At 31.3% G+C, this 25,613-nt stretch overlaps 3 protein-coding genes across 3 annotated transcripts; 2 read left to right on the forward strand and 1 right to left on the reverse strand.

The window, feature by feature from the left end:
* Nucleotides 1-515: 515 nt before the first annotated feature.
* Nucleotides 516-5,612, forward strand: LOTGIDRAFT_141270 (hypothetical protein; the record flags this gene model as incomplete). Its single annotated transcript, XM_009050889.1, has 10 exons — nt 516-683; nt 859-922; nt 1,467-1,605; nt 2,397-2,512; nt 3,851-3,959; nt 4,193-4,256; nt 4,486-4,650; nt 4,879-4,971; nt 5,199-5,294; nt 5,472-5,612. Coding segments are annotated over 10 exons (1,155 nt in total), but the record flags the coding sequence as incomplete, so codon positions are not given.
* Nucleotides 5,613-7,844: 2,232 nt separating this feature from the next.
* LOTGIDRAFT_173410 (hypothetical protein) lies at nt 7,845-12,473 on the reverse strand (the record flags this gene model as incomplete). Its single annotated transcript, XM_009050890.1, has 9 exons — nt 7,845-7,889; nt 8,351-8,497; nt 9,206-9,306; nt 9,880-9,961; nt 10,372-10,499; nt 10,701-10,827; nt 11,008-11,139; nt 11,374-11,588; nt 11,855-12,473. The coding sequence occupies 9 exons, from the start codon at nt 12,471-12,473 to the stop codon at nt 7,845-7,847; spliced, it is 1,596 nt and encodes a 531-aa protein (XP_009049138.1).
* Nucleotides 12,474-16,351: 3,878 nt separating this feature from the next.
* On the forward strand, nt 16,352-23,828 carry LOTGIDRAFT_238673 (hypothetical protein; the record flags this gene model as incomplete). Its single annotated transcript, XM_009050891.1, has 16 exons — nt 16,352-16,485; nt 16,999-17,044; nt 17,220-17,468; nt 17,806-17,993; nt 18,114-18,249; nt 18,379-18,486; nt 19,145-19,197; nt 19,746-19,944; nt 20,091-20,197; nt 20,356-20,468; nt 21,028-21,112; nt 21,350-21,468; nt 22,475-22,576; nt 22,966-23,117; nt 23,341-23,506; nt 23,713-23,828. 16 exons carry the CDS (start codon nt 16,352-16,354, stop codon nt 23,826-23,828), a joined length of 2,073 nt encoding a protein of 690 aa, XP_009049139.1.
* Nucleotides 23,829-25,613: the final 1,785 nt, after the last annotated feature.

A 25,613-nucleotide genomic window follows, 5' to 3' on the forward strand; every position in this document is an offset into this window, starting at 1 on the left:
TCTTTCACCAAACCTTACATCATGTTATATTTTGTAGATATTCTCTATAAGATGTGGTTTTGAAACTTTGTATTTGCTTTCTAGATAATAATTGCACTTGAGGGACAATAAGGATTATAACCAATAAGACAAGCTTATATTGATTGTTTAGTATAGTGATAATGAATGTCTTTATTTCCAATAACCATATTATATGACTGCTTAGATAGAATAAGTATAAAAAGTAAAATGTCAAGGCTTACTATATCATAGTATAAATTTAAAAGTCATTTGATGACATTCTTTGCATATCATGTTTATTTTTTATATGAGTCTGTAAAATGTCAAATCTGCAAAGTAAAAACAATAGATTTAAAAGTTTAATGACATTCCTGACATATGTATTTAATTAGGATTTGTATCAAGGATGCAAGGATTCATGCAGCATAGATTTTTTTTTACATTTCACAGCAGATTTTACTCTAAGACTAAAGGAACCAGATTAACTTCAAGTCCTTTTCTCTAATGTTATTTCATACATCTATTTCAGTTTAGAAATTGCTCCACAAAATGTTGATGTAAATGTACACCCTACTAAACATGAGGTACATTTTCTACATGAAGATAGTATCATTGAAGGTATTCAAGGTGCCATTGAAACTAAATTACTGGGGTCTAATACTTCTAGAACTTTCTTTACTCAAGTAAGTTGCATTTAATACATTACTTTGATAAATAATTAAAGTACTCTTTGAATATTCTGGTATTTTATTATAATTAGACCAAACTGTTGTTTTGTTCTTTCTTTGGATTCATTCTTTATTAACTGATGGATTTATTTTAGTTTATTAAGAATTGAATATTTGTAATATATTTCAGGCCTTGCTACCTGGTGCTGTACCATCTCTTCCAGACAATACAACTACAGACATAGATAGCACTGGTAATAATAGCTTATAGTTATCTACAGTGATTTTCAATCTTGTATAAGTAATAAGATTTAAAGCAGTATTATTTTTTGTTCTTTTTTGTAGAGATGTAATTCTTTTATCAGCATATCATATTATATATTACTGGATACATTGATATACTTTAGAGCTGAGTGTGACAAAGTTAGAGTTAGAATTAGATATTTCTTGATATATTCTAAGTGTGCATTACATTCGCAATTATATGGTATGAAAGAAAAAATCAGTCGGATATTTTTATCCTTTTTGAACAAGGATATCCATAGGATATACAGATAAAACAAACTTCAAACAAGTTTGTGAAAAAGGTCATACAAATGAAAATTTTCATATAATTAGATATTCTGCTTGCATCAGATCTTATTCTTTTGTGATTTTTTTTTATACCAGTGTGTGGCTTATTTCATTTTGGAATTTTGGAAAATTGCAAATTCTATTTTTATAAATAAAATGTTTTCTCTTTATACATTACTTTTAACAATACCTTGCAATTATTTGTGTTTGTACTGTGTTCAATAGGCACTAATGAGGAGAAAAAACTTTATGCACATCAAATGGTACGAACAGATAGTCGGGAGCAAAAAATAGATGCTTTTATAAGAATTGAAGGAAATAAGAAGTCTACCAATGCAGAAAATAAAAGGGATGAAGAAAATAGGTAATGAATTATTGATATTGTAGGAAGACATTAATTCAAACATCAAGCTTATAGTTTGATAGGTCAACAGGAAGCAATAAATGACAATTATTTTCTGATGCCATGTACTTAAAGTTTTTTCATTTTCATTGCCATCAATTTTGTCTCTTCTCTTTTTTTTTGTCTGAATAACAATAATAAAGGGGAAAATATTTGAAACTAGGCACCTGACTAGAATCAGATTGCAAACTTAGTAAAAGTAGTGTCTTAAACCAAATTACTGTTTTAAACCAGAAAGGCGTGATGTTTGGAAAGTAGCGTCTATTTTCTCTTCAACAATTTGCATTGAAAGAATGTTATATGTTATATAATAATATTGGCAGTTAAGTCACAGCTAATAAAATTAAGTGCAAAATTTATTGATGACTTTCACTATCACTCTATGGGCATGTGGAAAGTCTTAAAAAAGTGTTGCACTTTTAAGTAGAAAATATTAGTTTGATTATTCAGTGCTGTGTATTTGTATCTCTATCTCATGCTACCCACTATGTTCATCAGAGCAGCTCTTTTTTAAAATGGGGGTTAGCTTTTCAAAATTAGATTTTGTCATATGAGCAAAGTAAGTTTAGAAATTGATTCAAAATATAATGTTGACAGGAAGTTTGCAATAATTTTCTTCATGAAATTCTATTGGTCAATATTATCATTGCAATAAAAAGAGACAATAAGATTTCTTAATGGATATATGAATTTCTGGCAAGAAAAATATTAGCTTTCAGTATTAGTTTAGCTTACTATGATATATTTTTTAGATCCGGCAATGACGAAGCCAATCCCTCTACATCCACTGTAAAACCGGTCAAAAGAGATATAGGTCTAACAAGTATCAATAATCTTATAGAAGAATTTCAGAAAGGAACTAATCAAGGTACAGTATGTTATACAATAAATGATACTATAGGTACCACTTAGGTTGGGTTAAAATAAAATTGTGATGATATTCTGTGGTGTATAATAAACCCTCATTATGTCAATATTTGATGTGATTGTATGTGGTAAGAATTCACCTTATAGTAATCTTATAGTAAGTTAATATATCAGTTATAATAACAGTTATTTACAGAATAGCCCTTTCACTGTATGAAGAGATTGACACAAGTTAATTATAGTGTTTATCAAACAGGCTCAATAATGTTTCATGCTGAATCTTTAAAGGTAAAGGGTATATGTTTGTTATACCAAATTTTTGCCATCTGTATCACTTGTCAGAATGAACATTTGATGTCTGGTTTGTCTATGAGTTATGGGTAGTGTTAGTATTCAGGTCCACAATGTTCTAAATGCAAGTATTATTGTTAAATGATCAGTCATTTTATAAGATAGAATGTTGGAAAATGACAGAAATTTGAAAACAAATTAAATTTACATGCTATATATTATCGAACTGTCAAAATTGTATGAAAGTGCTGATCGATTAAAAAGTTTGAAATCTATACCTTAAATTTTATCTTCAAATAACACAAAGTTCTTACAATTTATTTCCAAAATAAGAGCCATTTAAATAGATTATGTCACACCATATGGATGTTGAATTAATGAACAGAGAAACTGAATTTAATATGGTTGTCAGTTAGCTAGAGAGTGATATTCTAACAGAATTCTATTTAATTTCTATAATGGCAAATGAGATGGTCTATAAAAAGTAAGATGGAATTAAAACGATGTTGCTAGAAGGCATTATTGTCAGTATAGTTATATAGTTATTGCTTTTCAGGAAGTATTATTCACCTATATAGATATAGGTAGTTTACTAGTATACCCTAAAACTATTTATCACTAAAATCATCAGTGTGGGCCTACACTAATTTGTTTTAGATAATATGATTTATATCCTCTAGGATAGTCTGTAAATGTGATATACTTCTTTAAGAAATCTGAATACCACTTAGAAAGAGTAAGCCAATTAGCCTTCCGAAATTTGTCTATTACGGTATCCATAACCCACAGGTCTTATCAGCTGGTTGAACAGATGATAACTAATATACAGTCTGTAATGTTAACAAATGAAAACACTAAATAAGTTACCCTTTAAGTTCTAAACAAAATATATTCAAGAATTCCATACATGCCATTGACAGAGCTTTTCTAGAGACTATTTAGTTTGTAGATTATTTTAGTTGCCAAGAAATGATTTTACATCAAATCATGCAGATTGAAGTAAAGGTTGCCGTATCCTTGACTGTACAAAAGTGTATTCTGTTTGCAGGGTTAAGGGAGTTGTTTCAGAATCATACATTTGTTGGTTGTGTGAATGAAGAACATGCCCTAGTTCAACATCAAACTAAACTGTATCTTATTAACACTACTAAATTAAGGTATGTCTTATTTTGTTATCATATATTTGTATAAGACGGGCAAGACTGCAGTTCACTAGAACACTTTAAATTTAAATAACTAAGCGTCAAATTTGAAATGTCATATATAGAGAGTCGAAGTTGATAATACTTAAATGCTTCTTGTGATATGATGTCATATGATTACTGACTAGCTAGAAACCACAAAATTATGTTCATAAAGAAAGACATAACACATATTTTTTTTATTTCAGTCGAGAACTGTTTTATCAAATTGCCCTAACAGATTTTAGTAATTTTGGAATTCTACGGCTGTCAGTAAGTATTTTTTAAACAGCCAGTTGGATTACTTAGATTACTTATTTTGACATGATTACATTTATAGTAGAAAAGTAATAGCCTATTTGGCACAGACCATTTCAATTCTCTAGTATGGACAAGCCACTGATATCAATATGAACATTTTGATCAAATCATTTTGAAAACGATATCAGTTCAATTGAGACGTTATGTTCATGCTTTTTGTTAAATCTTGTAATATTTCCAGGAAGCTGCACCAATTTATGATCTAGCCATGATGGCTTTAAATTCAGAAGAAAGTGGGTGGACAGAAAATGATGGACCAAAAGAAGGTCTAGCTAAATATATTGTTGATTTTTTACAAACTAAAGCTGAAATGTTGGAGGAATATTTTTCTATAGAGATAGATAAGGTTGGTACACTATAGGCCAATCAATTTAGTTCATCCATAAAACTGAATTCAAAATAAGATTTGATATCAAGTGTTGACTCTTTCTTGATAATTGGAAAGTTTAACATTATAATGGAATCCTGAATGGTCAAAAACACAGCAAGTTATTAAATTTTCAAATATTGTGTAGCTTTCAAGAACAAGAAGAAAATTCATTGCTGAAAGTATATAATGGGTTTGTTATTTCAGACTGGTAATTTATTAACATTACCTATGTTATTAGAGAATTATATTCCCATATTAGATGGTTTACCAATGTTTATATTACGCCTAGCAACAGAGGTATGTTACCATCAATACTATCAGTCATTTCAGGCCTAGATAATGTGGAGCCCTAAATTTTATACAATATGCTTGTTTGGTTCAAAAACCTGTTTTGTATTTTTAGTTGAATTTCTTTTACAAATGACCATACATTAGATAAATGTTGATGGAATTGAAATGAGACTGCTCTTCCAGGAACAAAGTCTGGAAATATTTGTATATGTCTCTTTTAATGCTCACTTCAGGTTAATTGGGATGAGGAAGAGGAATGTTTTAAAACTTTTGCTAAAGAAACAAGTGACTTTTATGCTGTCAGAAAATCAATATTTCCTTCAGATACAGTTGATCAGGTACAGTAGTTATAATCTACATTAAACTTACTGTAATGGATTGTTTGCTTTTATCAAAATTCAAGAGATTTTGTTTAAGCCATTGTTTCATTTGGAAACACTCTTGACAGATGTCGGTTATTCTCACAAAACTATTACTTTAATTTCCAGGATGGGGAAGAGAAAGAGAGTTGGAAATGGACTGTAGAGCATGTTATTTATCCAGCTATAAAATCTCAGTTACAACCACCAAATAAGTTCTCAGAAGACACCAGCATCTTACAGTTAGCCAATCTACCTGATCTTTATAAAGTGTTTGAAAGATGTTAAATCAAGAACCCACCTACGTTATTCATAGTCTGCACCAGTGTGTGACCTACTGCTCAGTCACTAGTGTTGAAACGGTTAATCAGTTAACCGATTTCGGGTAGTATTTCATGGTTAACCGGGTCTGATATGAGATAACTGGTTAACCGTCAATTTTATAAGAAGTAAAAAGAGAGCAATTTTGACAGAATTCGTCACTGTATGAGTCTTTAAGCTGTTTTCTTTAGTAAATAAACATCTCTTTATTGATTGAATAATTAAGATAAATAAATCAAGATGGGGTATCAATTATCAAAACACAAACGAGTTGCAAGAATTGTGGTCAAGATTATCAAGCCTTTTTTTTTTATATAAGTTCCACTAATTACTCGTTCTGGATAATCGCGTCACAATGGTCTTAGTTTGTCGACAGTCGCCGTGTGCACCGTTATGTTAATTAGGTTAAACAAATAAGCACTGTAATCATTATCAGACGTTCGGCACGTTTTATTGTATTGCGGAAATGTAACAGAGTGTTTTTTAAGCATTTTCTAGTGTTTTAATAAGTTTTGTTATTATTTTTTTATTTCAATCGGGTACAAGTTGCTTAGAATAAAACAGTTATAAAGATTGTATTACTTTTTAGTGACTCTCCTCTAATTGGCTGTTTGTTTCTTCTTGCCTGTCAATCAGCTTCAAGCTTATTAATATTCATGAGTACGGATTCATTAAAACGATAGTTTAATACCAGTTGTGGAACCAGTACACTGATTCGCGGCGACTTCAATGAGATACACTCATTACACTGACCCCACAACTGGTATAAAAACCTTTGATCTGTTAGAGAATATAGCAATGAGTGACAATGGCGCCAGTTCGTCTGAACTCTCTCAGGTCCGCTCGTAATCTTACATTGAAGCAGACGCTTTTTATAATCTTTAGTAATTAACCGGGATTAACCAGGTAACAAACGGTTATTGCCGATGATTACCTGGTTCGTAAAATTCACTAACCGTTTCAACACTATCAGTCACAATTATGTTCTGCGGTACAGCAACTATAGCAAAACAAAAATAGAAATATATGGAATAATTCACAATGTGATGGCAGTGAGATTTTTTAAATTAGGTTATCCATTATAATGGATTAATGAGAAACTGAAATATGATCTGAGAGGCTGTGAACAATATAGAATATTATGTTCTTCACAGACAATGTTTGTGAGGAAACAATCAGATTGTAAACTTTCTTATGAATATCAAAATTATTTTCCATTTTCAAATTAAATATTCATTATTATCATTTCATTTTTATACAACCACATGGATATGTGGACGTATATCACCATCATCAACACTTCTTGTGATAAATAAAACTGAATTATTTTTCAAACCAGCTGTCCCACCCCACCCAAATAAAAATAAATAAATATCAATATTTTATGCCCATATTGCCTTTTTGGGTATACATCCAGACTGTGTTAGTGGTAATGACTGTCATATTGTGTAAGATGACATGTCAAAATAGTACAATTTATTTCTACGCTAGAAACAGTAAATATTTTATACGACATTAGCGGATGTTATCAGAGTAACGACTCTGCAGAATTGTTTTACTTGATGATTGTATTGTGATTAGGTTCCAGGATAAATGCATTGATTACCATAACTGATTTTGATTTGATACAGGATAAATGGTTTCCAGACGTAATTGAATCAGATTAACTTTGGATAAAAACGACTCAAACTTTTTTCAAACTCAAAATTTTCTATTGCCAGTCTTTAAAAAATAAATAAGTGTCGAATGCATGTTTATTTACCCAATGATCACAATCAAACACACATTGTAGCTGTTGGATGAGTGTATTGATGAGAGGTAGAATTCCTTTAAAAAGCTGCTTACGTTTTATCAAAAGAATGAAGAGATTATGATTTAATGTTCTGAAAACCATGAGTAAAATTTAGAATGTGGGAGTTGAGTTGAACTTAAAAGGCACACTCTCAAACATGAAACACAATTGTCATAAAGACGTTATCATTCTCAAAGAATGGACATTATTATAACATCCACTAGTATTTTATCAAAAACTTTTTATATGATCTAACATTTCTTTTTTTTTTTATTTCTTTTTTATTTTTATTAGGACCATGTCCTTGTGTATTGGGCCTAATTCTGACCCATGTAAAATAAAGAGTTTATTATTATGATTATTATGTTTTATTTATAAAACCATATTCTTTCATCTACTGACAAACGTTATGATTTTATTCTAGACTGTAAGAGCTCCCATGCTTTATCAACCTGAAATATGTAAGAACTTATCTTAATATATACTTGTAGGCAAATTGGTCCTCCTTATTGGTAGTCTCTTGGCATGAAGAATACTTGATGCATTGGAGGACCATTTATCTTTGAGTAGGTTCTCAGACTCTGATATTCTATGCCATGTGGTTCCTACTCATGGACTAAACTTTAAGCATAGTTAAAACATTCATTATGACAATTTACTTGTTTCTGTTGTATTATTAGAAAGGAATGTATATCATGTAAGTTTTGAATCATTTTCATTAAGTAGTAGGCTTAATACTATTTTCTCAAAGGCCCTGTCCTAAAGATAGTAGGTGTAAAATCATCTATTTCTGACAGTCAAGTCTTAAACTGTTAATATTTTAAAGATTCTATGAAGTCATACTTGAATTCAGTCTTCACAAGCATTAGCTCACAACCAATATTCCAAATATGTTACATGAATTAAACAATACCTGAGATTGTGTATATTCATATTCCCATAAAGATGATAAAATAACATTAGATTGATCAACTCTCTGTTGATTACTAAGTTGTGATTGAACACGTTTACTGGCTTCTTCTTCACTTAAACTATTTCTTTCCATTAGTCTTCTCACTGCCTAAAATTAATATAAATTATTGTACTGAAAGGATGCAATTTATAATGGCATTAACAAACCTGAATGTAAATGACATGCATGTCAGTATGAAATTACTTAAAGCAACGATAACCAATAACAAGTTACATAGCTTTTGCATTAATGCTAACAATTATAAGTAAATTATGTTTGAAACATAGTATCGGTTACAAGGATTGTTTTCATTTGAACAGCGGAGAGATGAATTTAATTCCATTATGTTTTAAATACCACCAATTTAACCAATATTAAATGATATTGGTAGTTTCGTAATTTTTTGATACTAATACAGTAAAAACCTTAAAACCAGTATCCGACCAGGCTAACGTAAATTGCTAGTAGAATAGACTTCTCAAACAAAAACATTCCTAGTCATTTATTGGTCTATATAAAAGCATGAGAGTTGCGAGTTTCTAGAGGTTAATTAACTAAAGATTAGCCTCTTTGGGATGCCAGATTGCAGGTTTAGTCTGGTGCTGGTTTATTGAGTGTTCCTGTAGATCATTTAATTGATTTGTTCTGGACTTTTCAGATATGTAGGTTTACAGAGGATGCTATTTGGATGGGTTTTACTGTATGAACTTCTCTCTTAGTTTAGTTAACCAGATACATATACATAAGTTGCCATTACTATTAAGGAAGCAATATTAGGCAGCATTATCCAGAAAATTTTTATTGATTCAAACTCACTTCTGCTGGAGGAACTATAGTTGTCCACACTTCATGAACCATTTGATTCCAACTGGCTTCCAATAAAACAGCAGCATCTAATACTACCACTTTTATACCTTCTGAAAATAGATTTGCTGCTCACTACATGTATAGTTCTAGTTTTTGTTTCTGTTTTTTCTCTTTCTGACAAAGTTATGCATAAATCAAGTCCAGCTAAACTTTAAAGGGGCATTACGCAAAATTTTCATTTTTAAGATTTATATTAATCTAGATTTTGGTGTATAGTTTTCATAATCTTGATCAAATTTTTTTTTCGATCCAGAGAATGTTCTTTTGACAAAATGTTTAGAAACAAATGTTAGGGGCGTGTACATCAACGTTTCATACTGAATTACTCTCAAAGTAATACCTATAACCCACTGTTCACTGACCAGGGTTGGGAAGGATAATAGAACTTCCTGTTTGTTAATTGAAAATACACAGAATTTTATTACTTACAGTCACCAGTACTGACAAACTATATATATATATATATATCTGATAAGAGAAGCTGTAAATAACCTGGCAGTAACAAATGGTCAAGTTATATGGAATCTTGTCCAGCTTCCATTATATTCTTGAGACTAGTGAGTTATCAGGAATGAAAGTAGAAACCATACAACAATGCCAAGACCAAGTTCTCATTTTTTTACCTTGTTTATATTTTTCAATCTTTGCCTCAGCTAATTTGGCTATTTCTGGCCACACAATTCCATTTAGTTTCTCTAGTTGAGCCTTGAAGGTAACATGAAACTTAATTTAATTTAATGTATGAATGGTTTGGCTTCTGCGATATGAAACCTAAATGGAAGACCCACAATTTACAGCTACTAGAAAGAAGCAGGCAAATACATGACTAAAAGAATGACATTACTCAAAAACTGTGACAAAGTATAATATAGTTGATAACATCCAGATTCAGATACTTCGCATGTGATGTTTTGGTAATTTATCCCTCCACTTAACATGTTTTTTTAAATCAGTTGAAAACCAATGAAGCTATTGCATTTCACTGTGGAGATTACAAGAGTTTACATTAAGAGGGGGGGGGGGATTTTAAAAATGTTGCAAACTGTCCGACTTCATTTTTGATCATTTACGATCTTTAATAAGTATTGATCCATTTAAGAAATGTATTGAAATACCTTGTTCGAGAATACAATGGGAGCTAACTTCTTTCTATCTATTTCTCCAGTATCTGTTAATATTTCTTTACCAAAGTGATCTATTATAGCTTCATAGGCTACAGTTTTCTTTTGATATGCTTTATGGCCTGAAAATATAAGAATTGAAAAAAATAATAAGAGATTTTCTTGTGTTTGTTGATGTATTCTTGACACTTTAAGTTATACTTGCTCAATAATGATTTCACTATCTGACATTTGTCATTCATATGATCCCAGAAAAACATGAAAAATCAACATGACAATATTGCAAAACCCTATTGGGCTTTTAAGATATTAATTTTACATACCTAATTTATCACAATCAACTATACCAGCACCTATTTTCTCTAATTTCTTACAAATAGTTGATTTACCACTACATGTTCCACCAGTTAATCCAATACGATATGGTGTAGCAGGTATATTAGGGCATGGCTGGTAAATTAATAAATTCATATCATGAATTAATAAAAGAAAGACTTTTTCACACTATTACAATAGGATTATATTGTAAGGTTATTTTGATGTGCTCCTATCATTAGAGATCTATACTCATCTTACTCATTGAAAGCCTCCAAGAAAAAATATATTAAAGATTCTAGTAGTGTTACTTACTTGGACAGGATGAAACAATGTGCCTAGCAATCTTCTACGTAGTGATGAAGAACTAACTTTAGTATCTTCACTAGCTGAATGACAAGGATCCTCCAACATATAGATTACTTCTTCTTCTAATTCTTTCATACCCTGAAATAATAATCACTTATAAAGATTTGCTTGACCAGCGCTCTAATAGAGTTCTATTTCCAAGTAGTTATTAACATTCTAACAGGCACTGATGAGTGGTATAAGCAATAATTGGGGAATAATTGTTGCTCTTCATATATATATATTAAATGATTACTTTTGATTATTTTTACAAAAGCATTCACTATAAAACAATATGTTTTGCTGTGAGACATTGTAATATAAAACACAAACCCTCTTCTTCCTCTCTTCATTGATCATAGCACCACCTTTTTTAACTTCTTCTGACAATACAATCATTTCAATATTAGGGTCAGTAATAGTTGGTCCATAAGCATCATGTATAGGTACTACATGAGCTTCAATTTGAGGTTTAATATCAATAATAAATTTCCTCACACAGTCTTGTCTCTCTTCAATAGCTTGAATTAACTCTACTAGCACCTTTTCTGAAAAAACAATGGACCAATGATCTAAAATGATCCAATGATTTAGACATAATTTCTTAATTAGCCGCTATGTGGCTTGAAAATCAGAAATTTTCAGAAAAAGATGTACAGATCATTGCATTGAGGAGATTTTACCAATTCTTGTTTTATTTTCAAATAGGCACAGCTTGTAGAATATAGAGTATTATTTAATTGTTTACTGTTTCAACTTGACAAATGTTTTTTAAAAAGTTCCACTTGTAATTGGTATCTGAAACAGGACTTACTTTTATTCATGTCTCCATCACTAACTCCAACTGTTAACTTTTTCTCACATAGCAGACAACCTTCACTCAATAAAACTTTATGGCCAACGTGTAATCGATCAAACGTTCCACCCAGAGCTACATGATCATATGTCTTCATTGAACTTACTTCTGTTTTGACTTCATTTGTCTTTTCCTCAGTAGAAAATGTTTTCAGATTGTGAACTGGGATATTACTCAATTCATTCAAGTAATGCTTCTGAACATTTTTCAAAATTTCTGGATGATTTGCTTCAGTATCATCTAAAACAACAGTGTCATATCCTTTTAGAAGTTTGTGGGTTTGATTAGGGTTCAGTGATGAGTTAGAAACATGTCCTAATAATATGCAGACATCTAAGCCGAGACAAAGTGCAGCAGTTTTGGAATAGAAATCCTGAATGTAAGTCTGCAACTCTCTACTACATGGTACCTTAGCAACTTTCCATTCTAAAGTTTGCTTTGGAACAGGTGGTTGAATGTGAACATACAAAGTTTCTTTGATTATCTGTGAGACTTCTGTGAGGATTGCAGGAATATATTTTTGTGATGTAGATAATGGTTGAGATAGAATCAATAATCCTGCTCTGTACATCTTCATGTGGCAATCTTGTGCTTTCTGAAAACAACATTATTACTGTAATCTTGCATTATGTTTTTTCTTGCTATGAGTGTAGCCTAGGCAATATTTTGACATAAACCAAAAATTTACCCTGAGTGTCCTGACAATAAAACAAATCCTGTCCAACAAAACATAACAAAGAATTTCATATGCTAGTGCTGAAGAGACTAATAAAAAGTTAAGGGATCTGAAGTACATTACATCATAAGTGACATAAGTATTAGTTAGTGAAAATAACCTGGGGCTAATGTTATTTTTTTGGAAAAATAGATTTGTATAATATTGTATTGTATACTGTAAAGCCTACTCTCTGACTACATGTATTGACCCTTGAATTGAGTTTTTTCTCTCATTTCATAAATATTCAAAATAAAATTATACTGTATACCATTTCTCTTGGATTGTCTTCATGTCTCTACACATATGTGGTTCAGTGATTTTCTTTTTTAAAATAGACACACTTCCTACCACAAAATTCACTTGAAAATGACTTTCTTTACAGACTGAAAATTCCCCTCTGTAAAATCATATTTACAATTAATAACCTTTTCAGTGGTTGACATTTTAATCAACCCAAAGGCAATCCAAGGCTTTTCAGTAGTACTTTGTAATTGATATTTCAATTCATAGGGAAATGATTGCCAAAATTCAATTCAAAAACATTGTAGACAGAGAGGGCACTGTTGCTTGTGCCGAGAAGAGAATAGTAGGCTACTAGTATGAGCATAGCTAATGTTCAGATAATTTCTGCTTGGTTATTACGGTAATCTACTCAGACTCAGAGACCTACAGTTTTCATATCCAAAGACTTACCATCTGTTAATACACTTTGGATTGAAATTACATAGTAGATAGTCCAATTGGTTGAGGTTGACATTTCATAGACACCTATTAGCCTAGAGAGCACTGCATTAATTCAGCCCCCTATGTCTTCTAAAAGGAGTGTCAATGTCAAGCATATGTTTAAGACAAAAGTAAATGAAAATGCTACCTTAATTCCTTCTATGTAAGTGTAAGAATCGAGAGATAATTATTGTGTATTTTCGGTTAATGAAATTCATTACTTTGACAGGAAGATACGGCTCTGGGAAAGAAAATGAAAAGTAGCTGTGGTCTTGAATCTCAAATGATGACAATTACCCCCCTTATGTAAACAAGAAACATGGCGGAGTTTTTGAACAAACCTGAAGATTTTATCAATTCTGGCCAGTCTGGTGAGAAATTCAAATGATTCTTTATCACTAATATCAATTGATTACTTGTTGAATATCCAGTAAATTAGCACAAAATTTCACGCAGATTGTCATTGAATACTGCGGTTGTTTTGCAATGAAATTTGCATGCATGAGCAGACTTGTTTTTTCTCAATAATAAAGTACAGTGGTGTAACTTATTTTCGTGAATATAAGAGTAACCAACTAGACAACGGCAAAAAGTCCGTCACCTATTTTCGTGTACAATGTTTAATCTACAAATGAGTCGAAAAGAACATGCTGTGTGCATACCCAGTGGTATAATTTACTTCTAGCATTTATCTTTAATAATATTTCATTATACAGTCAATTAACCTAATTTCGTGCCAACCTATTTTTTGTGCATTTCCGGAAATAATTATAGTCAAGTAACCTAATTTTGTGGAAACCTATTATTCGTGGATTTCGGGAAAGGATTAATAATTTACATGAGCGACCTTGTGCGACCTCCGCATTAGTTTGTTTGATAAACATGGGTTTTCTCTACAATATCAGCTAGTAGAATGAATCCAGTAGTTTCAAGCAAGGTAAAATGTATAAATGTATACATTGACAAATACAAAATGGCAGATTTCAGTTGTTACCGAACGCCACCATTTTTTATCAGCCGAATTTCCTTGTAATCCCAAGCGGTAATCAGAATTCCAAGTGTCCTCTTCTAGAATGTAGTCCAACGAATTCAAGAAAGGTAAAATGTATGATTTAAAAAAAAGAAAAAGATACGTAGTGTGATTTATTGCTAAAAGTGAATGAAACAACATTAGAATATGGTCCACATTGTGTTTCATAAAATTTTTCTGCTGACACGGAAACTGCTATTTGACAACGTGACTTCATCCGTTGGACTACATTCTAGCAGATGACACTTAGAATTCCAATTACAGCTTGGGATTATAAGGAAATTTGGCCGATAAAAAAATTGTGATCCTTGTTAATAACTGAAATCGGTCGTTTTGTATTTGTCAAAGTATACATTAATACATTTTACCTTGCTTGAAACTACTGGATTCATTCTGCTAGCTGACATTGTACAAATAACCCATGTTTATCAAAGCAAGCTAATGCGATAGAAGCAATTTTGTAAAAAAACAGGATTCAACACCGAATTTTGTCAAAATTAAAAAAGTCTGTGTAGAATTAGGTCCAACGAATGAAGTCACATGATCAACTAGCGGATTCCGTGTCATCAGAAAAAATTCTATGGGGCACAATAAGAGCCATATTCTTATGTTGTTTCAGTGACTTTTAGTAATAAATTACTCTTACGTTTTACTTATATTATTTTGTCAATCACTATTTTTATACGCCCACGTGGAAATATGGACGTATATTGCCGTCGCCCCTTTCCGTCCATCCGTCCGTCCGTCCGTTCACATTTCTTGTAGGCACGATAGAGGCTACAGTTTTTATCCCATCTTGATGAAACTTGGTATGCATGTATATATTGATGATATCTCGGACAAGTTCAAAATTGGTAATATCCGGAAGAAAGGTTTCAGAGTTATTGCCCTTGACTTAGTAAAACGCGTCAAATTTGCCTTGTAGCCACGTTAGAGACTACAGTTTTTGTCCGATCTTCATGAAACTTGGTATGTATGTATATATTGATGAGATCTCAGTCAAGTTCGAAAATGGTAATAATCGGATGAATTGTTTCAGAGTTATTGCCCTTGACTTAGTATAAACGCGTCAAATTTGGCTTGTAGGCATGATAGAGATTACAGTTTTTATCATATCTTGATGAAACTTGGTATGCATCTATATATTGATGAGATCTCGATCATGTTCAGAATTGGTAATAATCGAGTGAACGGTTTCAGAGTTATTGCCCTTGACTTTTGGCTTGTAGGCACGATAGAGACTACAGTTTTTATCTGATCTTGATGAAACTAGATATTCATATAATATATTGATGTTAGATGTTGATATCAAGTTAGATATTGGTAATATTCGGATTATGAACAGTTTCAGAGCTATTGCCCTTGTGTGCACAGTGATGAGACATTATTCATGTTTGAATGTGATGATGATTTGATGAACTGTTTCAGGTTTTTGTCTCGACTTATAGATGATTTTACGATTATTTGAAAATTTATTATTAAGCCACAAAAGATTTTGTTATCATTTCTGACAGCTGGTAGTGGGCATATGTTACCTTGCATGGCAAGCTATCTTTTTATTTTTAATCATTGTTCTTTGTCATTAGTTAAAATGAAATATTATTAAAGATAAATACTAAGAAATCAGAATGATGCCGCTGGGTATCCATAAACGTTTTTTTCTCGACTTCTTTATAGATCAACCATTGTACACACACATTGTTACTCATGAAATATGGGTCAGGGAGGCGGATTAAGAAAGAAATTCGAAACATACTAAAATATCTGAAGAAACATCTACGACATATCAAAATGTTTCTATTTTTTGATATTGACAAAATTGAGTGTTGAATCCTTATATGCATCAAAGTAGGTTCCACCATGGTTTTAGACCATGGTTTTAGACCATGGTTTTATCAGTAGCCTATAAGCTTAAGTAAGATTTGCCAAATTTTTAAAAGATAAGTTTAGATTAATTCAGAAATCAAGTTAATTTTTTACAGAAATGGCATCAGGTTATCCAGAATTAATACCACCTTCTATGTTTCAATCTAATCAGCCACCACCTGATCCATGGCAAGGCTTAGCTCAAGTCTCCAAAGAAGTTTCGGAGTTGAGAAAAGAAACCAAAAAATTACGGTAGGTTCATAATGCTTCCAATGAGATGTCGTTATTTGTTTAGGAACTTTTGTCTTGAATACTATAATGAGCATAGTGACATTTCAGATTAACATCAACTAAACTTAGATCCATTTTTCGTTTCTTTTTTTTTTTTTTTTTAGTTTTTATTTTTAAGACCAGAGTCTTGAACATTTGTCAAATGACACAACCTGATGACATTTGCTTTAACCAAATCAATCAAATTTAACAGGGTCAATTTGGAACATCCAATGAAAAGGCGTGTTTTCTATATCCACTTTCAGTGGACTTGATTAACTAGTCCATGGCTCCTGAAAATAAACCTTTTGATCGCGTCAAAACAAATATATTTTTTAGAGCGCTTACAAGCAAATGTTGATGGACGGACTGACGGACGGACAAGGGTGCCGACAATATACGTCCACATAGAGAGATGTGGGCATATAAAAATGAAAGGAAAGTTTATAATTTTAATTAGACTGAGATTAACATATTTCAAATTTTTATTTTTAGCAGTAGTGAATCTACAGATAGCTCAAGCTGTAAAAAACAAAATCAGGTATATACCACCCTATAGAAGACATTAGCCAGGCTTGGTCGAATTTTAACATAGAATTTATATTTTATATAAATATTCCTTCATAATGCCATTAGAAATCTAAAGCTCTAATTCTAGGCCAACTATCTTCAAATGGATGTTTTTGTTTTTTACATTATGCACATTTCTATTTCAGCCTGGAATTATAGACTATAACAGAAGGTACCCTGCCAATGATGAATTTAAATATGCTAATGAGTTAATAAGTCGTCAAGCTAATGAGTTATCAGAGTTAAAATCAGAAATAAGAAATTTGAATCAAAAGTATGATGATGAAAAGAGGCATTTTGAGAGAGAACTGGTTGAAAAAGACAGAGAGTCAAAGTTAAGAGTTTCTTCCCTTGAAGACTTATTGACACAGAAAGAAGATCAGTATGACAGAGAGGTAGGTATGGAGGATTGAAAGTGGGTTTTAAATTTTCCTTAACCTGTGCATACTTAAGGTTACTCTCAAGGGCTTGAAATTCGGTTTTAAGTGAAAGTTTAGGTGTTAACACAACATTTATGTCATATCATGTTTTGGAGCTGGAAAATCTGTGAATTTGTAATATCACAAAATCATGATGATCTGAGTTAAAAATCAGAAGTTGTTAATATAAAGTTTTTCACTTGTATGTTCAAATACGTATGGTAAACTGTTCTGTCTGGTAGCTTATGTTTTTAAAGAATAAAAATTTCAGAACTGTCTCTAATCATGTAAGCTTACACATGGATTTTTTTAGGTTGATAGACTGAGTTATGAACATGAACAAACAACAGATAAATTAACAGATAAAATAAACTCTCTAACACAGGAGTTAGATTTATTACATGTCAAGAATAACAGACAAATGAAAGAACTTACTGATAGAATACAGACGTTAGAAGAGGAAAAGAATTCAATCACAAATCAACTAAACAATAACCTAAGGTATTGTAAATTGAAGTATAGACATTAGAAGATGAATATTTCATCTCAGTCCAATTTTTATGATTGGATATTAGCTACATTGTGCTAAGGTATGAAGTATACTGGTTCTTAATTTTTCAGAGAAAAAGAAAATGAAGTAGAAAGTCTTACAAAACAAGTACACCAATTAAAATCTTATATTGGGGAAACAGAAAAATCTCATCGTCCAACTCAAGTTTGGAGAAAAGAAAATGAAACTTTGATGAATAAGTTACAGGTAATTTGAGATATTCTTGAATCAGTGTTTTATGTTTGACTATAGCTTAGACAGGAACGATTCCTACAATGAAGATAAATCGTAAGTACTATTTTTCCTAGTCAATTATTGTACATATTTTCATTTCAGACATGTGAAGCTGAACAAGAAAATTTAAAATCTAAAAATGAATTAACTAATGTTAGGTTATCAGCTATGGGTGAGATATTAGCAGTTCAAGAAGCTGATATATCAAAGGTAGCACAGCAAATGCTTTTTAAAATGTTTTACATTCTATGGGTGAAATTATAATCAATGTCTGTCATAAGTAATGAAAAGAAAATTAGAAATCTCTTAGAGAAAGATCAATGATTGTTTTAGATATGTGTAAATTATTGAGATGTGAACTGTTTTTATAGGCCCACATCTCTCTGTGGACCTGTGGACGTATATTGTTGGCACCCCTGTCCGTCCAGCAGTCCGTTGGTCCGACAACATTTGCTTGTAAACGCTCTAAAAACTAGATTTTTTGATGGAATCATATGAAATTCGGTATGTTTATACATATTCATGAAATGAAGGTCAAGTTCGAATTTTAGCTATTTTTAGAAGCAGAGTTATTGCCCTTGCCCCAAAATCTTGAATATGCTATTACTCTCTTAGTTTTGAACCAATTTTGATGAAACTTAAAATGGATGTTTCGTTTTTACCATCTGCATGCCGTGAAGGGCGTATATGGCTGTGGTCCACTATCTTAATACTTTTAATGATCTAACTGAAGATTTAACCAACCAAACAACATACAAATAGACAAAAAAAGTTGTGTTAGAACAACATCAAGTTGAAATTATACTTTCATTTAAAACCTATATCTAATTTTTCAGATGATAAATAAAATTTCCTTTTCATATTTCAGAGTAAAATTGATGGTCATGACAAAAAGAATCTAGAAAATATTTTACTAACAAGGTATACAATATATTCTACTTCATGGCTTAATGTCTTTAAGTTTTGAGACACAAGATCTGGATGTTTCCTTTAATTTATTTTCCAGTCATGTGCAGTAACATACCGCAATCACCAGCTTAAGGAGTGAACATTTCACAACTTATTCACTATGCTAGGGCTTGTCCTATTTAGGAGGACTTCCTAGCTAGAGGTCAGGTATTAACTTTGAAATTGGTGAAATAGGGTTACATGACACAAATGTCATGTAGAAAATTTTATGGTCACTGATTGTATGGTCCTTGACAAATACATCTGCTTCTTGCATTTTGGCTGATTTGTTTGGTCAGGCATAAATTGATCTGGTTTTATCTTATGATTTTTACCATTGTCCTAGTGGAGGGTGCGAATCAGAGCATGATTACTCTCTTTGAAACAACACAAAGACTTATCTTTGGAGCAGTCCAATACTATACAATTGATTGATGAAATTTTCATGCTTGTACGGATTCACATCAAGGAACAATATTTGATTTCTTTATGTAATGATTTTTTTATATTGAGAATTTTAGATGGAGAGAAAAGGTGTTTAGATTAATGGTACAGAATAAATCCAATGAAATAAATATGAAGAAATCTGATAGTGATTGGAAAAATAAATACTGTAATTTATCAGAGGAATTGACGTCTGCTAGACATGAAATTGAAGTGTTGAAATTCCAGAATTCTGAGAAAACTGCTCAAATAGATTTAGAGAAAATGAATACTAAGGTAAATAACATGATTTTATGAAATAGGGTGTTAATAAAATTAATTATTTGAATAAGTAAACTTAATTCTAAGAATTCTGTTATCACCATGGTACCAATGTGTAAGATTTCAGGTACTTGTATTCCATATTCACATGATATTTCCAGAATGTGTTAGATGAATTATCAACTACACAGCAGGTTGCTGTATGTCTGGATAATCAACTAACAGAAAATACTGGAAATATGGAGCTACTTAAATCAGTTGCTGAAAGGTTAGTTTTAATCAAGTTGTATATTTCACTGTTTTCAAAATAATTGTGAAAACTTTTCATAATAATTAATACGGTCAATATTTTCAGATCTTTGAAATTGACAAGTGTAAAATGTATTAATATATTTGTTTGTATAATGTAGTTGTGTTGTATTACAGTTTAGATAAAAAACTAAATACCACCATGAAGAAGATCTCTACATCCTTATCAGTATTAAAATCATATGGTGATAGAATTAGTTTTGCTAGTGGTAGAGTGGAATTATTACAAGGTCAGTGACACTCTCTTGTCAGGTTCATGTTAAATCAAAATTCTTTGAGGCTTTATCCAAGTTTAGTTAAGTGTATATTTCAAAATGTTAATCAATGCTTTTGGTGGTGCAGATAGTTCATAATGGTAATTATGGCAGAGTGATTTGGATTAAGATGAATATGCTTGCTAACTTTATGATCTTGAATAGCACGGAAGCTGGTTAGCCTTATGTACCTTTCGAATAAACATCTAGTTTGTTTGTTTAATCATAGCTTCCTTACATCTAATTGTTACTTATTATTTTTCTATATATAATGTTAGGCTTGTTATATTATTCATTTCTCTTGATAACGTTGCCTGTATGAGCATGTGAAACGTTGAGTTGATAAATACAGAAATAGTATATCCATATATCTTGTGCTTCTTTAAGCATCTAAGGCAGTTTATGTTGAAGTTCTGCTTCAGTTGGAGATTGCTTTTACATGCAAATTTGCAAAAGTTGATTTATTTTCAGTCTTATTATTCAGTCAATAATTGCTGTGAATCAGATCATCATTTTTAATTACTTTTAACTTCAGGTCAGTTTGCTAGGAAAGAAGCATTGAGAAAATTAGACAGTAAGACACAGTCTATGAAGGCTCCATTGGAAGATGAAATGTCCAGGTATATATATACCGGTATATTGATGTTTAAACTTATCGGACAAAAAAGCCTTCTCGTCGAAAAATGTTTAAGGGTCATTTTTTCATAATGCTTACTCTTCTTTTAAAAATAATTTGCACCTGTTCTTTGCACTATGGATATTCAAAACCATCAGAATGTTGTTTTATGATCATATTGTAAAGTTAATAAAGCTTTCAGGAATCTTGGTAAAGTGATAACCATGATTTATATTTTCAGTGAAAGTCATATTAAAACAGAGTTAGAGAAAGTAACAAAAGAAAGAGATTATGTTACAAGTCAATTAAAACAAGTATCAGAATTATTGAATGATAGATTAGCTGATACCAAACAACAATGTATGTATTTGACTGTTTGTTATATCAATATTCAGTTAATAAGGTGGAAAGAGGGTATTAAAATGGGTTGACTTTTCTCTAACACTGACTTTTATGGAAACAGACTTTTGTTGTCTTGAATGTGCTTGCGAAGTTACCCAACAAGCGAGTTTGGTAACGGTATTCTAAAAGAAGCCGTCACTAAATACACCATGCAGTATTGGAGAATGACACTTATCCGAAGAGATTGAGGTGCCCCATCATCCTTGTTCAGTCTGTTAATTTTTATTTTCAATCTGAATTTGAACATTGAAAAGATGGGTGAAGATTTTTTTTTTTTGCAAATTTTGGGGAATTAGAGTTTTGAAACTTCACTTTCATTTAATCCTGAATCATTATAGATGAAGATGAAATCATAAGATTAAAGAAGTCAGTAGAAGATTTAGAACTTTGTCTACAGCAAAAATCAAGGGTAGGTGTATTAGAGGTATATCATTAGAATATGAAGTTAAGTTTAAGAGGATCTTGTTGAATGTTGAATATAACTATTTGGGGAAAGATTTACTGGTTTGCTTTTTGAAACAAGTTGAGGTCAGATTAATGAACGATTAGATTCAACACATATTTGAAATCTAGCGCCAATATTACAAATTTGAATTCATGGGTATATATAATCAACATAGCTAATTTCTGCTTTAATTTAAATTATTTTATGTTTTGTAAGTTGTGTGAGAATTTAGAAGAGAAAATAGAAGAGAAAGATAATGAATTAGAAGATCTGACAGAAAGAGTGATAGTTTAAGTAAAGAAATAGGTCGACAGAAAGCTCTTACAGAACAAGGTATGCATAAATGGTGATTATTGAAAATCAAATGTCTTGTTGAAAAGTTGATAATTTGGTGAAAATTTAAAGAATGTTCATATCAGTTAAAAAAGATCATTTCAGTAGAGATAAAAAGTCAATTTTTGTAGCTGAGACACAAATATTATCTTAATAATTTGAATTTCATACTTGTCTAAATTTCAGCCATTGAAAATGAGAAAGAAATAGAAAAAGAGAAATATAGAAGTGATATGATTGAAATGGAGAAACAAGTCAATCAAGCTAAAAGAGAACAAACCAAAGCAGGTATGACAAGCCAATAATCCAAAACACAGAACTTCTATGACATGAAAACAATTGATGTGTATTCTGTGGGTAGTTTCTGCAGAAAATGATAAGAATACTGCTTGATGATCGAGACTAGATCATAATGATCTCGGTTTTGAACAACCTTTTATGTTGTATATATCTGTATCTTAATACCATATACCAATAGAAATCGATAGGACCATTACTCTTATTTCTTGTTTCTTAAATTGATCTGCTTTTCAGCTTGTATTGGCTTTCTAGCATGTATTGTCTTTCTAGCTACGTAAAAAAATATCTCTGTAGAATAAAAATCTTATACAGTAGTTATCCACTCAAATTTTTAAAGAAATCCATCATTTAGTTTATCAGCAGGTTTCTTTTTTCAGTGGTTTCCTTACGACAGTTAGAGAAACAAGGTTTAAGAGAGAAGGAAAGGTTAAATGAACAAATAAAAATATCTGAAAATCATTATACAAAAGAAATTGATAAATTAAGTGAACAGTTAAAAACTATAGAAAAAGAACGCAATTTGATGATGGTATGGTATATTATTTTTGAACACCAGATTTCAATGTTCTCCTCAATGTGGTATTTTCACTAAGCTTCTATCTTTCGCATTTTTAAGCAACTTTCAGCCTGTAAAAAAATAAAAATGATTCAAAAGTTATTATTTTCAGTCTATCTGGCCTATCAGCACTAAAACATAGTCAGGAACAGAAATGTATTCAAACCCTCTTCTTGGTTACTGTTTGTTTTCATAGGCAACTTTACGTCAAGAAGGTTTACTGAATAAGTATAAGCAGGACAGGGGAGAGCCAATTACGTTAGACGTAACAGATGACACAGTTGAGGACTCGATCAAATCATCTCTATCACAACAAATCAAGTCAGACCATACAGAGCCAACCAATGACCTGACAGCATTAGGTATTCAAATTTTTGTGTTTATTCATTTCTATTCTTAATGGAAATTCAAAACAGTTGGAAGGCAATATGAAGCAATTTTTCCTTATCATAGAAAAATGTGACTTTGTAGTAGTCACTTATTCTGTCTAAAGTGAAAACTTTTTATCACCATCAATGTACAACACTAAAGGATACCTTACTTGGTCTGTATTTATTTAAAGTTTCAGAAAGTAAAGAAGAAGAAATGAACAGTGTCATAAATGATTTGAAATCATTAGCAGCTGTTATAGATGATAATAGTTCAGACTCAGATGAGAGCAGTGTACATCTTCCATCATCATAATCATCATTATATAATATATATCTATCAGCTGTTGTAGAAAACCTCACCTGTAGTCCTCATCTTCTGTTGAGGCAATAGTTTTATCAGGCCTATATTAGCTGCTTAATATGATAATAGCTTATAACATACCAGCAATTGAACATCTTAAAGAGATTGAAAAGAGGTTTTCAAGCCTTTTATACGGCCACATGCATGAAATGAGGGGCGTATATTGCCATCACCCATGTCCGTCCGTCCACAATTACTCGTAAACACTCTGCAAGATACAATTCTTGACGGATTTTGAAAAAACTTGGTATGAGTGTTCGTAATCACCCAAGGATGAACCCTATTGAAAATCAGAAGAATCGAAAAATATTTAGTATAAGTTATTGCCCTTGTTCTTGATAACGCGTTCAATTTTTAGCTCGTAAGCAGTCTAGAAGGCCCAATTCTTGACAGATTTTGATATTATTATTCAGTATCGCCTCAAAGCTGCCAGTGGGCCTATATTATCTTGCCTGTTAAGCTATCTTATCATAAATAAAGGATAATTAGTACACTGATTTGCACTTAATATCATACTCTTCTATTCTGTTAAAACTAAGGTGAAGCAAAATGTGAATGAGTTGGTTCACATTTGGCTTGTGCTCACTCTACAGGCTACAAACAATGATTTGTACTTGCAATCAAAGCTGCTGGTGGGCGTATCTTTTTATATAAATGTACTATCAGTTGTTAATAGTAGATTTTACACATGAAGGCGAAGCTGTTAAAGATTGGTCCCTGTATTCATTTATTCATAAAAAATGAGTTATCAGGGGCTAGCCTCAACAGCAACTTTCAGTTAAGATTTAATGATGAATTTGTAAAATGGCATACCATATAAATAGCTGTCCATGTTTATTCTGTGATTGTAAATTATTATTTTTGTAATATAGAGTATAAGAATAGTGCTATAATCCTGTGTTCCTTTGATGAATTTTACTTTCTACAACTGTCTTATTGTATTATTTCACTTGATTTCATTGGTCTTCAGATGAACGGCTGATACTGACAGAACTTGAATGGACTGGCTGAGGAAGGCAACAAAAAAACCAATGTTACATGATAACATTCAACAATTTATTGTAAATCGGTAGTAGGAATACAAAATAACAGATATGTCAATTAACAGTTGAACAAACTCAGACTATACCATACTGGAAAATTTTATCAAAGATGTTTCAGTCAGTGGTTAAATTCACAAGAATAGCATTCAGGGTAATTATCTTGCCTCAGCAAATGCCATTTCCCAAACAAATATAACAGTGAAATATATATCAGTAGCTTTCTTAAATTGTTACTGTACCACAAATATAACAAATAACAATATTAGCTATGTTGATTCTCAGAAAGGAATGCCGAGTTGACACACCCTATTGCAAGTGATGCGGTTGTTTTTTCTCTTATTTACAGACGGCTTCCACAATACATCATATATGCATTTATTGTGTTCTTATAAATTCCTTGGTATAATCTAATTGTTGTATTTATACAAGTATTGAATATTAATAAATAATCATCTTACATGATCTAGATATATTGACATAACCCAGAGAGCTCTTTGTTTTATACAAAATTAATCATACCAAATAAATATATTTGCAATTACATGACTTCTTTAATGAATATACAAAAATAACATTCAGTCAAAAAGTGGTAGTTACATCTTGACACATTTATAAGAAACAATGAATGTTCACACCTTGTTAACTTAATAATAAACTGATAAAAGTTATAGATCATATTACATAAATATGTGAT

Source organism: Lottia gigantea (genome assembly GCF_000327385.1).
Source record: "Lottia gigantea unplaced genomic scaffold LOTGIsca_158, whole genome shotgun sequence".
Classification (NCBI taxonomy): domain Eukaryota; kingdom Metazoa; phylum Mollusca; class Gastropoda; family Lottiidae; genus Lottia; species Lottia gigantea.